This window comes from Acomys russatus, chromosome 16 (genome assembly GCF_903995435.1).
Source record: "Acomys russatus chromosome 16, mAcoRus1.1, whole genome shotgun sequence".
Classification (NCBI taxonomy): domain Eukaryota; kingdom Metazoa; phylum Chordata; class Mammalia; order Rodentia; family Muridae; genus Acomys; species Acomys russatus.
Window position 1 is genome coordinate 45,616,697 of NC_067152.1, and position 14,565 is coordinate 45,631,261.

The window sequence follows — 14,565 nt, forward strand, 5'->3', positions numbered from 1 at the left end:
GCACTTACTGGGACATGGGGTCCAAGCAAACGCTGCATGTCACCATCACGTGGCAGCAGGGTGAGCATGGTACAGAGGCCCCTGCGGTCACTGGGCATTCACAACAGTCACCAGGTAGCTCAGTCCCTAAGTTCTCAGCTCTAAGAAGCCAAGCACTCCTTGCCCCCGCCCTGGGGGTTTCTTCCTTCTCACGGCTGCAGGACCAGTTGCTGCAGGCCAGGGCTCTTGCTTTCAGGCACACGAGGTGAGCAGCTGGCTACAAGACCTCCTTCCTGAAAGTTAGGACTGTGGTTTAGGGTGTAGCTCGGTGGGGTGTAGCCTACAGAGATCCTGGGACCTGTGCCGAGCACCAGGGGGGAAGTTAGGACTTCTGTGGTAGGACAAGAACCCTGAACTCAGGGGGACACTGCACTTATGACCTTGGGCCTCCCAAATCACATGAACCTTCTCCAGCCAGCAGCGGCCAAGGGACCTGGAGCCCCACACTTAGGGATCTTCCTATGAGCCCACATGTGACAAGTTCTCAGGGGTCCCCAACCTCCTTGAGGACCTCCACAGCCACCTTCTGTTGCCATGAGGCCTCTAGTTAAGTCCAAGGGGCCAGGTACATGGTGTGACGTGGCAGGAAGTGGCTTGGAACAAGAATTGGAGGGTGTTTTCCTGTAAAGGGCTAGAGGGACAGCTGTAGTGCACACAGCACCCCAACACTCCAAAGGCTGTCTTGAGTTTAAGGCCCACCTGAGCTACAGCAACACAGAGCCTCAGAAAAGAAAGAGGAGCAAACACTAAGCATTTCATAAAGAAACAAGGCTTCTATGCCTGCCTTTTCTGTTCTTCTGGTCCTCTGCCTCTGTGTATGTGTGCGTGTGTGTGTGTGTTTGTGTATGTGGTATGTGTGTGCTTGTGTATATGAATGTGTACATGCATGCATCTGTGTGTGATGTCTGTGTGCTTGTGTGTGGTGTGTGTGCATGTGCGTATCTATGTGGTGTGTGTTTGCTTATGTGTGTCTGTGTGTGTGCATCTGTGTGTGATGTCTGTGTGCTTGTGTGTGCGTGTGTGTGTCTATGTGTGCTTGTGTATATGAGTGTGTACATGTATCTATGTGTGATGTCTGTGTACTTAGTGTACTTATGTGTGCTTGTGTATATGGTATGTGTGTGTGAGTGTGTGTGAGTGTGTGTGTGTGTGCACATGTGTATCTGTGTGGTATGTGTGTGCGTGTGTGTGTTTGTGTGTGGTGTGCATGTGTACGTTTATCTGTGTATGTCTGTGTCTGTGTGTGTTTGGGGGGTGGTGTATGTGTGTGTGAGTGTGTGTGCATGTGTATGCTTGTGTGTGTCTGTGTGTATGTGCTTTTGTGTATGGTGTGTGTGCGAGTGTGTGTGTTTTACAATCCTTTTGAAATATAGAAACCTTACTGAGCATGGTGGCTCACATCTTTAATCCCAGCACTTGGAATGCAGAGTCAGGTGGATCGCTGTGAGTTCAAGTTACACATAATGAGTCCCAGGACAGCCAGGGTTACATAGCATGACACTGTCCCAAAATTAATAAGTACATATATACACACACTTTTTAGCTTTTGCGTGCAGGGGGAAGGGAGGGCACTCAAGCTGGTTTTGGCTCACAGGCCATAGTTGCCGAATCCTGGCTTACAGACTGCAAGAATTCAGATATTTTCAGCTCTATATTGGCAGAGAACTAGGGCGAATGTGTGGACGTGCTTCCAGAGTGTTAGACTGGGGAGGCTGAGTAGAACCCTAGCCGGGCCGCACCCCTAGCTACATTGCTGCTTCCCGCTAGGCGCTAGGGATGCCATCGGTCGCTTGACAGACCAGACCTCAGTTAGTGACTCTGGCTATCAGGACATTCTAGCACAGGGTGGACAAGAATGGACAGAGGAGCTAGGTGTGGCAGTGCCCTGAAGCCAGTATCTGTGCTTTCCAGGCCATCTTGGTCTGCACGGTGAGTCCCTGGACAGCCGGGCCCTGCACAGTACCTCTACCCCACACCCCAGAGCATGGCCTTCACTCGGTCTCGAGAACCGCACAAACCAGAAACTCCAGCTCCCTAGAAAGTTCCACAGTGCTGCACCGCAGGGACAGGTACCACGCCTGAGATGTCAGGAGCCAGCTGGCCCACAGAGCATAGAAACTAAGATGCAACAGCTAGCCACCAAGGCAGTGGCTGAGCCTGTTTAGCAGCTGCATGTACAGCGCCTGGAGTAAAGGACTGGCTGTGACTCAAAGCAAAATAAAACAAAGCCAGCTCTCTAGAAACTACTTCTAAGTGGCAGACGGAAAGAGCAAGAATCCTAGGTCTGGAAGCCAGAGCCTGCCTCAAGTCAGACTTAACTCTCCTCTCCGGCTCTCATGATATATACATATATAGTTTGTTTGTTTGTTTGTTTGTTTGTTTGTTTGTTTTTTTTTTTTTGGTTTTTTGAGACAAGGTCTCTCTGTGTAGCCTTGGCTGTCCTGGACTCACTTTGTAGACCAGGCTGGCCTCGAACTCACAGCATCCACCTGCCTCTGCCTCCCCAGTGCTGGGCTTACAGGCATGCGCCACCACGTCTGGCTCTCATGCTATTCTTTTCTAGGTAAAAGCAAGTCAAACTGGGAGCCTCTTACGGCTGAAGGACCACAAGAGGCGTTGGGGTGGGGGTAGGAGCACAGGGAGGAAAAATGCAGGCAGCTCAGGAATCAGAAGGTGCTGGCGGCTGAGGGGTAGTCACGGGGTTTACATGATTCCTGATGTCTGGAGCCTGAAGGTGACGCTGAGCCCAAAGCTCAGAAAGGTGTAATGAAGAAGAAGAAGGCTTAGCAGTCCGCACAGCCCCGACTGTCCATGTACTGCCCTCTCTAAGGGCTGGTTACGCCGGGGAAGCAGGAGGGCCGCCTCCTGGCTAAGACAGTGAATTCAGGGCAACAGCGCACCCTCGGGGGCTGTTACGATGTAGGGCCGAGGCATGAGCGTCTTGGCACCCCAGTTAACTGACCAAGGGCCTAAGAGGGCTGGATTGCATCAGCACCAGCAACAGCCCAAGACCCCAGGAATGAAAGTCGGACCCCTGGGCTGGAGAGATGGCTCAGAGGTTAAGAACTCTGCCTGCTCTTCTAAAGGTCCCAGCAACCACATGGTGGCTCACAACCATCTGTAATAAGATCTGGTGCCCTCTTCTGGTGTGCATACAGGCAAAACACTGTGTATAAATAATAAATAATTTTAGAGAGAGAGAGAGAGAGAGAGAGACAGAGAGAGAGAGAGAGAGAGAGAGAGAGAGAGAGAGAGAGAGAGAGAGAGAGAGAGAGAGAATATGTCGGACCCCTGTGCTGTCTCCCGAGCCCTGACCAGTGAGGGGACCAGGGGATGGAGGTGACAACGCCGGGTGCCAGGTGCACGTCGTTTCGCAGCATCTCCGCAAGCACTTGTAGGTCCAAAGCACTGGCACTTCATGTTCATCGCCAGCAGGGTGGGGCACCTATCTGAGGTGCACTGAGCTAACCAAAGGTCCCCGAAAGGGGAAGAGAGGGCGTTCGCACCATCGAGGAAGTCCAGCTAGGCGGCGCGTACTCGAAGGACGAAGCTGCTTCGCGTTCTGCGGCGCGTGGCTTCTTGCGGCCGCCGTAAGGCGGGTGGAGTACGGTGGCCGCGAGGCGGCGGCGACGGGCTCGGCCGGCCGGCTGGCTCGGGGCCGCCATGGGCAACCTGTTCGGCCGCAAGAAGCAGAGCCGGGTCACCGAGCAGGACAGGGCCATCCTGGTGAGGGACGGACGGCGGGCGAGGGGTGGGGAGGAGGGTCCCTCGGGGGAAACTGAGGCGGGAAGCGGAGCGAGCCGCGCTTCCGGTGCTGTCGCGCGCCCAGCTGCAGACACACCTGGAGCGGCCGCGGCTCGGCCCGGAAAGACCCGGGTTGTGTGCAGTGGCTGAGAGCCGGGGAGGAAGCCGCTGGCAGCCAGTGGCCTGGGCACCTAAAGCCACAAGTTACAGAAAGTTCCTAGATAAAGAGCCCGGATAAAGAACCCGCGGGCGTGGCCGCCACCAAAAGGCTCAGAGTGATTCTTACAGGGAAAGGTGCGCGCCCCACCCCCAGCGCTGCAGCCTCAGGGCAGAGCCGGCGGCCCTCGGGACGCGGCCCTCAGTTTCGCTCTAAGTAGAGCTGTCACAGAGGTGGGTCCCGCAGACAGGTGGGGCTGCGCTGCCGTGAGGTTCGGGGCTCGGGACACCGCGGCCAAGCACCCGCGGGAACAGTCCCAGGGAGCCTCGCCCCACCCACCGCCGCCGCCTGCTCAGATTGCTCGCTTGGTCTCCTGAGCGCCGCCTGGCCATCCTGCAGCTCCGGCCGTTGCCCCTGATACTTTGTGCACAGCTGGCCCAAGTAACCACCCAGGAAGAAAGAGCACAAGAGCCTAGCCACGGGGTCTCCAAGCCGGGAGCGTGGGAACAGGGAGCTCTGTGTCACGCGCGGCTGATGCCCGCTGGGGGGCAGGCGCTGTAGAGAACACTAGGTGAAGGAGGGGGACCCGGAAACGTGGATCACCCACCCCCGCCGGCGGCTGACCTATTTCCCCGGTCACCTAGAGGTGCCAGTTCCCTTCACTTAAAATGGTCTGCCCTGGAGGTGTCATCCTGTGTGTGAACTGTCATACTGGCCACAGTTGAATAGTGGCCATGCATGCCCTGTGGGACACACAGTGAAAGGCGGCAGGCGGGCAAGTCCTGCACAGATTGCCAGATGGCTACTGTCCGTTCAGGTGGACGACACTGGAGACAGGGAAGGATCATTCCTGGAGGCGGCTGAGGCAGGGGGATTGGGCAACACTGTCTCGAAAGGAAAAAAGAAAGGTGGGAAGGGTGGGGTGGAGGACGGATGGTGGCAAGCAGCCTCGCATTCTCTGTCACATTTGAACCTTCCGGGGCCTGGTGGCCACTCGAGTGACCCACAGAGCTTAGGATGCTGGTCTTCCTGTGTCTGGGGTCACGCCGTGACTGAGCAGGGTGCAAGTCTCCTCCGTGGCACCACAGGCCTTGGGGGCTGCCAGCTGCATCCGCAGTGTAGAGCTGGATAGTGCCCCATGTGCTCTGCTCAGAAGGGGTTGCCTGGCCCTTCCTGACCACGCTGGGGCTCGGCTGAGCGGGCTGCGCTCCTCCTGTCTCCCCAGCAACTGAAGCAGCAGCGGGACAAGCTGAGGCAGTACCAGAAGAGGGTCACGCAGCAGCTGGAGAGGGAGCGGGCCCTGGCCAGGCAGCTGCTTCGGGATGGCAGGAAAGAGTAAGGGGCACTTCCTCGGGAAAGGGGTGTGGCGGGAGAGGAGTCGTTGCCCTGGAGCCCCAGCCAGGGCAGACACGGTGGCTTTCTTCCCCTGCAGACGGGCCAAGCTGCTGCTCAAGAAGAAGAGATACCGGGAACAGCTGCTTGACAGGACAGAGAACCAGATCAGCAGCCTGGAAGCCATGGTAGGCAGTGGCCAGGAGCCTTTGCTGGGGACCTGAGTGCCTGGGCAAGGGGGTTGGGGCTGGGCCACCCCAGGGTGGGAGGTGGAGAACAGGTCAGGTGTGTACATCCCAGTGCTGGGGTCAGGGCTTCCTGATTTGCCCCTGCTGGCTGAAGCCACTGAGGCAGTCAGCACCCTTTGAATGTCCTCCAGCACTTTCTCGGAAGGGTGGGACATCCTGTCTAGTGCCGGAAGCCTGTCAGCCAGCGGGTCCGACCCAAGCAGGGCTTCTGACCGCTGCCTGCATCTTTCAGGTTCAGAGCATCGAGTTCACGCAGATTGAGATGAAGGTGATGGAGGGGCTTCAGGTGGGGAACGAGTGTCTCAATAAGATGCACCAGGTAGGTCCTCGTGCGGCCTGGCAGGGGAGTGGGGCTGGGGGGGGCAGTGGGGGTGGGCAGCGGAGCTGAGGGGCCCAGGTGGGCAAGGGAGTTTGTGACAGATCAGGACCTGAGTCTAGCTGGGCTGGGGGATGTGCCAGTGTCTGGCAGGGACCAACGGGACTTGAGGCAGGTGTGGCACAGCACAACTTTTGACCTGGGTTCACTGGTGCTGTGTGGGAGGGAATGGAACAGGTGCCTACCTCCTCTCAGGGCGCAGGAAGCAGTATGGGTGTGGTGAGGGCCCGGGCGGGGAGCCACAGGCCAGAGGTTGGGTTAGCTGCCTCTCTGGGTCTCTGAGTGAGGTCTTAGGGTATTGTGTCAGGCCAGCAGAGGTGCTGCCTTCACTGAATGCAGAGGAAGTCTAGGCACACCCCGGGAAGGGTTTCCAGTTTTGACCTGTTTTACTCATAATTGTCAGGGTTGTTCTGGGTCTGGGAAGGTCTGGCCAGTGGAAGACAGGTCTGGCTCAACGCCAAGGGCAGGCCCACTTCCCCAGCTTAGTTGAAGGAGCCCTTGCCATGGGGCTGTCCTGGGCCTGCTGAGCGGTTGTGAACCCTCCTCATCCGCAGGTGATGTCCATAGAGGAGGTGGAAAGGATCCTGGACGAGACCCAGGAGGCGGTGGAGTACCAGCGGGTATGTGTAGCTGGGCACAGGCCCACCGTTGCCGGGTCAGCCCGTGTGTGGCTGGCCACTGCTTCCCGGGGGAGCCCAGAGCCCCGGCAGGCCTGCTCCTCAATGCCTCTCTTCTTTCCACAGCAAATTGATGAGCTGCTGGCTGGGAGCTTCACCCAGGAGGATGAGCATGCCATCCTGGAGGAGCTGAATGCAATCACTCAGGTACAGGTCCCCCAGGCTGGCTGGTCGCCAGGGGGACGGGAGCCTGTAGACCTCTGCTTGGTGGTGTATCCAACTGTATTACATTTGAGCCCAGAGTGCATTTCCTTCCCACTGTGATTGCCATTTGTGCTGAAGCCAGGCTGCTTCCTCACCCTGTGCTAGCAGCTGGGAGAGCTGGGGGAGGGGGGATTTGGAGCTGGCCCAGCAGTTTGCTGCAGGCACTTGTGACCTGTGTGTGGACAGAGAGGAAACTCTGAGCCTGCCCTGCCCAGTCAGCCTGCGCTTTCTTTCCTCCTGTGAGTGGGTCAGTGGAGTCTGGCCCTGGGGCTCTGCTGTGCTGCAGCTGTGACTGGTCCCCTCACCTCAGCCGTGAGCTCTGTAGCTATCAGACTGGACTTTTTACCTGTGTCCCCAGAGCCACCTGCTGTCCGCAGCCCGGGGGGAACTGTGGGAAGTTGCTCTTTGGGGCCTGTGGCTGCCCACGTGCTAGGGCCGGGAAGCTTATGAGCTCTGCGAAGAAGCTCTGCTTGGCCCTTGGGGGCTGTAACCGCCACGGCACTTCACAGAGGAAGCCAGTTGCAACTTCCTATCCCCAGGGGCTCAGCATACCCTGGGCCACCTCTGCAGTGGACACCTGTGAGGACGCTGTCGCTGGGGGAGTGCAGAGCCAGGCTTCTGAGCAGTGGGCTGGCGGCTGCTGCTCCCGGAGGGCAGCTGTGGCGGCACACAGCCAGCTCGTGCCTCCCTGTGTTTCTTGCAGGAACAAATGGAGTTACCAGAGGTTCCGTCGGAGCCTCTCCCCAGCATAAACCCAGGTATCTTTGCATTTCGTGTGTGTGTGTGTGTGTGTGTGTGTGTGTGTGTGTGTGTGTGTGTTGGTCTGAAGGAACATACCCAAGTCTCAAAGGGAGCAATACACTGCGTTCATCTCATCTTGTCCACTGGCACCTCCCACAGCACAGTGGGGACAAGCCTGTGCTGAGCCCAGGTCAGTGGAAAACCAGTGCCCGGCCTCCAAGAGAGCCAGACCAGCTCACAGAGGCATGTCACTCATTAGCCCTGGGGGAAGGCTCACCAGCCACTTGGGCCCTGAAGGGCTTAGACTCCCCAGTTCCAAGAGTCAGTGGAACTCACAGCCTTGGACAAAGCTGCCCCTGAAGGACCGTGGCCACAGCTCAGAAGCCTCCACCACACTCCAGTCAGGGGTCAGTGGGCACTCAGAGTCAGGGAGTTTCACCTTCCCCCATGTTCCTTGTCACTTCTGGGAGCTCCAAACTGCCTGAGGCCTAGTGGACAGGCTATGCCCCAGCCTCTAGGTACATCTGGCTTCCTGTTTATAAATCGCCTCCTCTGCTAGGCCCACTCCTCCCCTAGCAGCCCCTGGCCTCATCTGAAAGCTCTCTGTGCTCGTTAACAACTGTTTTCTCCACAGAAGCCCCTGCCAAGGCCAGACCCAGGCAGGCAGAGCTGGTGGCAGCTTCGTAATGTGGCCTCTCCAGGGACTCACAGGGATTCCTTGAGGACTGGCCCATAGAGCCTTTGGCTGCGTGTCAACCCTGCGGGCTCCCAGGAAGCCTGAAGGACCAGACTGGCCAGTGCTGGTGCTGGTGGCTGAAGCAGCAGCGTGCACGGCCCTATGCCAGGACCCACAACGCGCCCTTCCCAGCTGAGTCTGGATGCTTCATTATCTTGCTCTCATTCTGGGTTAAGTGGACACTCCAAGCCCAGCCAGGCCTGGCCTCAGGCAGCTGTGGTTCCCATGGTGGCCACAGCCCACCATCCCTGGTGCTGTTGTCATGGCTGCCCAGCCCGTGTGACCTGCGCTCTCCTGTGAGGAAGCAAGCGCCTTCAGACCTTGGTGTCCCACTGCTTCTTCTCTTATCCCCGCTGCTCGCATGAGCTGATGGGGGGCTTCAGTTACGGGGTTCTTACCTCGCCTGGCATCCTGACGCCCCTCAGGTTGCTGTAGGCTAGTGGCAGAAACCCTAGGATACTGGTGTCCTCCAAGCCCCTCGGAGCCTCTTGTGTTGGGGGAGGTGGACCAGGGCCGTGCTGCTGAATGGACAAATCGAGGAGCCTGACTTGGGAGTCTGTTCACAGAAGAAAGTCATCTTGAAGGTGGTGACGAGACCCTGTTGCCATGGCGTGTGCCCCATGGAGTCCTGGACACACTAGGCTGCCAACCCCCTGGGCACCAGGAGGCACAGAGCTTGGGCGTGACCTCCAGAGCCCTGGGCTGGTTTATTACAGACAATCTGAGGAACACAGGGCCTCACGTACCTTCAGGGCCCACCAGGAAAGGAGGGCGGCTCTCTTCCTTAGCCCAAAACAGGTCAACCCCAGTATTAAAGTTGACCCCTGCATGGTCTTTGGCCTCTTGGACTTAAGTTTGGTGTCTTGGTGTGGTTCCCTGCCCAGGAGCGGTTACATGGGTGGGCTGAGCCAGCCCTAGTCACCAGGCCTGGCAAAGCCGGGGCTGAGTGCCAGATAGGTGGTAGGGGAGGGAGGCCTTGGGCTCCTCCCTGTGGCAGGTAAAGTCAGGCTCCGAGGGTAACCTTGCTCAGCAGCTGTCATCAGGGTAGAAAAGGCAGCTCTCCGGCCACTCCACGTGTGCGTGCTGCATTGTTCCCATGCATGAGGCTGTAGTCAGGGCTGCCAGAGCCCAGGCCTGGGGCCTCATGTCGGAGAGACTGACTGGTGTGGGGTTGCAGTGCACGTGGCAAGCCTCGTTCCTGGTCCACAGCTGGCAAGTCCCTCCATACTGCAGCCTCCACACACAGCCAGGCTTAGCATTGCTGGGTCTCAAGGTCTCTCAGGAGACAGGGGGACCTGAGTGTCCAGGCTCAGCCTCCACCCAGACCCCTGAACAAAGTGTGGGTGCAGCTTCTCCCGCAGGGCCTATGGCCACCAGTAGGGGGCTCTGCCTGCCTCTGTTGCTGGGATGCTTGGTCATCCTGAAGGTTGCAGTAAATCCAGTCCTGGGCACACCCACACCCTGCAGTCCCTCACTGTTGAGGTGACAGATTTCTGCGGGCAGAGTGCCAGAGGCCCAGGTAGGCCAGGCTCCCTCCAGCTCTCCACTGTGTCTCACCTGAGCCAGGCAGAGGCGCAGCCGGTCACTGAGGGAGCTGCCATCGTGCCAAGGCAGCCAAGGGCCATGTCACTTGGGTATAAATTTCCTTTTGGGGTTTTGCTATGGCCACTCTGCATGTGCATGCTGCATTCTTTACGCACATGAGGCTGGTAGTTAGGGCTGCCGGACCCCAGGCCTGAGGCCGCCTGTGAGAGAGAGTGACTGGTTTGGGGTTGCAGTGCACATGGGACATGTGATATCTGATACACAGCTGGCAAGTCCCATCCACCTGCAGCTGCCACACACAGGTTGGGGTACGCTGCCTGCTGGCCTCCCTGACCCATCATGTTCCCCTGTCAGCCAGTGTGGGTGCTGTAGCATCCATGCCAATCACATGCTAAGTGCAGAGCCTGTGGTAGAGCTGGGGTCCTGTCAGACACAGTCTGGGGACTCGGAGGTGAGCAGGGGTGCTGTGAATGGGGCCACATGGGCAGGTTGGGGCAGAGGGACTACAGGGCACACGATAGCATCGGGCTCCCTGGGAAGACGCCTCAAGCCTAGACATCCACACAAGGGAAGAAGGCTGGCTCAATGGGTGAGCGCACCTGCACTAGGAAAGGGTGTTCACAGACGAATGACACGTGTGCTTGCTTTCCGACTGTCTCAGTGAAGGGAGGTGCAGAGCCCAGCATGGGCCACTGACGCCTTGGCACCTCGTCGCCTTTGTGTGTGAGATCTTCAGGGCAGGGTCCCCACATGCTTCTAGCCCTTAGAGGGAATCCTGTAGGCTGTTCACCCCAATGCAAGTTACATGCATCCAAGTCCGGCATGGCGGCTCTCAGCCTTGTAATCCTAGCACCGGGGAGGCGGAGGCAGGAGGGACACAATTTCCTGACCAGCTTGGGCTACGCTGTGAGCCTTGTCTGACACGCAGAGGTTTGAATGCTACTGCCGGGGTGGGAGGTGGAGGGTGGAAGGGTGTGTGTATGTGTGTCTGTGTGTGTGTTGTGCACCTGCTTGCACTTTCCTGCCTCTCATAGACCCTGGGTTTGGTGTAAGAGATACATTGTTGCAGAAAGAAATGACGACTGTCACCGCTGGGGCTGCAGGCACCTGCCACACTGCAGCCCACCTATCTTACTCTGTTACATTGTTTCTGTGTGTGGTGCCTGGAGCATATGTGGCGCTCAGAAGTCGTTCTCTACCATGTGGGGCCTGGGACTGAACTCAGGTCTTCATGCTTGGTGGCAAATGCCTTTAACTACCAGGGGGCTCAGCTTTACACCTGCCTTAGTGTGGGCTGCTGTAGCAGAGTGGCTGCTCCTCAGCAGTTCATGAGGAACAGCTCTGGAGGCTGGACATGCCAAGGCTGCTTCCACCTAGCTGGTAGCGAGGGGCAGGACACCACGCCCCATGATGGTGCGGCCCCTGTGGCCTCTCCACTTTCTTCCTTTGCTCCTCCCCAGCATCCAGCATTTGCAATCTTTCTGCCCGGCCTTCCTGGGTGTCCCTGAGGCGTGTGGCTTGAGGGATAGATAGGGATGAGCTAGCTCTCGCCCCAGCTCTCTGGCCAGCCACTGCGCCCACCTCAGAGAGAGGCAGTGAGGCTGAACCGCACCTTGTCTGTTCATCAGAACAGGAGCAGGTTCCGCTCAAGGCCTGCGACCTGTCCTAAAGCTACCTCCAGCACAGTCCCAAGACAGATCTTGAAAGGACAGTTCTCAGCTTCACATGGGAACACAGAACACCTAGGGCACCTAAAACCATCCATGGCTCAGAGGAAGAGCACTGGCTGCTCTTCCAAAGGTCATGAGTTCAATTCCCAGCAACCACATGGTGGCTCACAACCATCTATAATGAAATCTGGTGCCCTCTTCTGGCCTGCAGGTGTACATGCAGGCAGAGAGCTGTATATATAAATAAATAATCTTAAAAAGAAAAAAAAAATATTTATTTACTATGTATACAGTGCTCTGCCCACATGTGTGCCTGCACACCAGAAGGGGGCACCAGATCTCATTATAGATGACTGTGAGCCACCATGTAGTTGCTGGGAATTGAACTCAGGACCTTAGGAAGAGCAGCCAGTGCTCTTAACCTCTGAGCCATCACTCCAAGCCCCCGCCTTTTTAAATAAATCTTTTTTTAAAAAGAAAAAACTTTTAAAAATGTATTTTTGCACTTTTTATTTATTTATGCATATGGGTGTTTGCCTGTATGTATGTCTGTGCAGCACGCATGGTGCCACAGGACCCAGAAGAGGGTGGTGGGTCTGCCGGGACTGGCGTTAGAGACTGTTCTCTCTCCAGCCCCCAGTCACCTCCTACTACTGTCAAGTGGCAATTAAACTTAACCTGGGCCTTACGGGGAAGCAGCACCGAGTGTGGCAATCACAGTGACTAATCGTGCGTCAAAGCGAGTTACTGCGCACTGTGTCTGTGTAAAGCACACAGACCTGAGAAAACAGCGTTGCCCCCGTTAAGGCCGCTCCAGCTCCAGCTCCCAGTTCCGAGGGCTCATCCCAGGACTTCGTGCACTCAACCCCTGAACCATCCCCAGCTGGGGTACGGCCATTCTGTCGCTCTCCCGCCCCTTAGCCCTGGAGACCACGGCTCTGTTCTCTTGAGGACGTGACATAGTAGCAATCACTGTGTGACCCTTCTAGGCCTGTCGCTCTACCAGGGCCTCTGTCGATGACCCAAGTGCTGTGTGCCCAGGGTACGCCCCTTTGTGTTCCTGGGTGACAGGCTCTGACACGGGCGGCCCTTTCACATTATTTTTTCTAGGGCTGCCCGCTGCTGTGGCATGGGCCCAGGTGTGCACCCAGCCTGAGGGTCAGCTGTGGGGCCTACAGCACATTCTTTCTCTTCCCCTCGAATCCTCAGCCAGGGAGGGGTTGCCATGACGATACCGCAGGCTTACAGGGAAGCTGCTTTCTCTGGTCCCTTTCTTCCCAGGGGTGGGCAGACCTGTGGATCTGGGCTCAGGCTGCTGGGCACCTGGATCCCAAGACTCGGGGACACCTGGCACTCTGCCATGTTCCTTATCAACATCTGCCAACTCTGTGGCAAGCTTGCCAACCTGCGAGAGAAAGGGCGGCTACCCCAGCACTGCAAAGCCTTCCTGAGGAGCCAGACATCCCTGAGCCACCCATGGTCTCCAGCCTCCATGAGGGATGTGACCTCCTGCCAAGTACCTGAATGCCACCCAGGGTTCTGTCACCCCAGGTTTCTGAAAGATGGTCCTTCCTCCCGTCATCCCAGCAAGGCCTCACAGGGCTCCTGGTGGCAGAGTCCACTGAAGATGTTCACGTTCTGAGAGCAGCAGCCTCTCACAGAGGAACCGCAGGGCTCCTGGGCACTCTGGGGGGATGGCACCCTAATTCTGTGTCCTGTGCTCAAACTGTAGGCTGTGGCAGCTCTGCGTGAGTTCAGATATTTTCACAACCTCAGAAGAAACCCTAAGGCCTTTAGCTCACTCCATGCCCTGATCTGTCCCCTCTCAACCCGAAGCACCCACTAACCTGTTGCTGTACTTTCCCCTTGTGGTGTGGATGTGAGACATCCCCGACAGGGCCAAGGGGGCAGACGGCTTGCGGCTTAAAGGCGAATGCCAACAAGCACTCAGACGGCCCGAGTTTGAGGCCCTGAAGCTGACTGGTGAAGGATATCTTATTTCAGTGTGAGTCCTGAGATTGGGAAGTATAAAAATAATGTGTCTTTTGTTTGGCCTGGTTGATCCCTAACACACACCTTTAATCCTAGAGTTTTCTGTACACGGGATTTAATAAAGTTAACCCTAGGTCAAGGGGTGGAGGAAGGAACCAGCTGGCGGGGATTAAAGAGTAGGCGGGACTTTGAGTTGCTGGGTATGTAAGACAGGTGTGTAGTAAGACCCTGTCTCAGGAAAACCAGAGCTGGGTATGGTGGTGCATGCTTTTAATCCCAGCACTGAGAAGGCAGAGACAGGTGGATGGATCTCTGTGAGTCAAAGGCCAGCCTGGTCTACATAGAGACTTCCAGAACAGCTAGGCCTACACAGAGAAACCCCCGTCTCCAAAAACCAAGCCAAAACAGAAAACCCAAAACCCAAAACCACCAAACCAAATGAGCTTTCCCCATTGAAGTATCCTAGCAGGCTGTCAGCTCCACGGCAGCCAGCCCCACAGCCTCCCGTATTTGTCTTGAGATTGGGAGGCGAATCCTCCGCGGCTTCATACTCTTAAAAGATTGTTTGGGCTGTTATGGGCCCTGGGATTTCCATATGAATTTTAGGACAAACATCTCAGTTTCTGCAGAAGCCAGATGGGGCCGCGACAGAGACCGCAGTCAGTCTGTGGATAAAGCTACGGAGCCCTCAAGCCTCTGGAGCCTCAGCTCTGCGAGTGTGGGTGCACTTGTTGTTTTCTTGGGTCTTTTCTCTCAACGGTGTTATCTTTTTCAGGGCATTGGTTTTGAACTTTTGTTAAGTTAGTTATCCTTTGTGTATAGTGCTCACGTAAGGGGCGCGCCAGTGGCTTTCTACTGCTGTGACAGAACGCAACAACCAATGTAACTTACAGAAGTGAAGGCAGGGTTTGTTTGGCCTCACAGTGGAGGGAGAGTCCACAATGGTGAAGCAGCCGTGGCTGTAAGAGCAGGGAGCTCGCATCTCCACCCATGCTCAGAGGTGGAGGAAGTGAACAGGGGTGGGGCCGGACTGTGAGTTCTGGGAGCCGCCTCCCCTTGATGCTCTCTCCAGCATGGCTCCACCTCCTAAACGTTTGGGCCCCA

The 14,565-nt window shown here is 56.8% G+C and overlaps 1 protein-coding gene across 1 annotated transcript; it reads left to right on the forward strand.

Moving 5' to 3' along the window:
* The first annotated feature begins 3,681 nt into the window (after positions 1-3,681).
* On the forward strand, positions 3,682-8,982 carry Chmp6 (charged multivesicular body protein 6). The gene is made up of 8 exons (XM_051159195.1): positions 3,682-3,765; positions 5,166-5,275; positions 5,373-5,460; positions 5,753-5,839; positions 6,451-6,516; positions 6,640-6,720; positions 7,481-7,535; positions 8,153-8,982. Exons 1-8 carry the CDS (start codon positions 3,703-3,705, stop codon positions 8,203-8,205), a joined length of 603 nt encoding a protein of 200 aa, XP_051015152.1. The 5' UTR covers positions 3,682-3,702; the 3' UTR covers positions 8,206-8,982.
* The last annotated feature ends 5,583 nt before the right edge of the window (positions 8,983-14,565 follow it).

Excerpts from the sequence above, each read along its gene's own strand:
- Chmp6 (XM_051159195.1), top strand. The coding sequence starts at position 3,703 with ATGGGCAACCTGTTCGGCCGCAAGAAGCAGAGCCGGGTCACCGAGCAG. Across the intron at positions 5,461-5,752 it reads TCAGCAGCCTGGAAGCCATG|GTTCAGAGCATCGAGTTCAC; the intron begins GTAGGCAGTGGC and ends TGCATCTTTCAG. Across the intron at positions 7,536-8,152 it reads TCTCCCCAGCATAAACCCAG|AAGCCCCTGCCAAGGCCAGA; the intron begins GTATCTTTGCAT and ends TTTTCTCCACAG.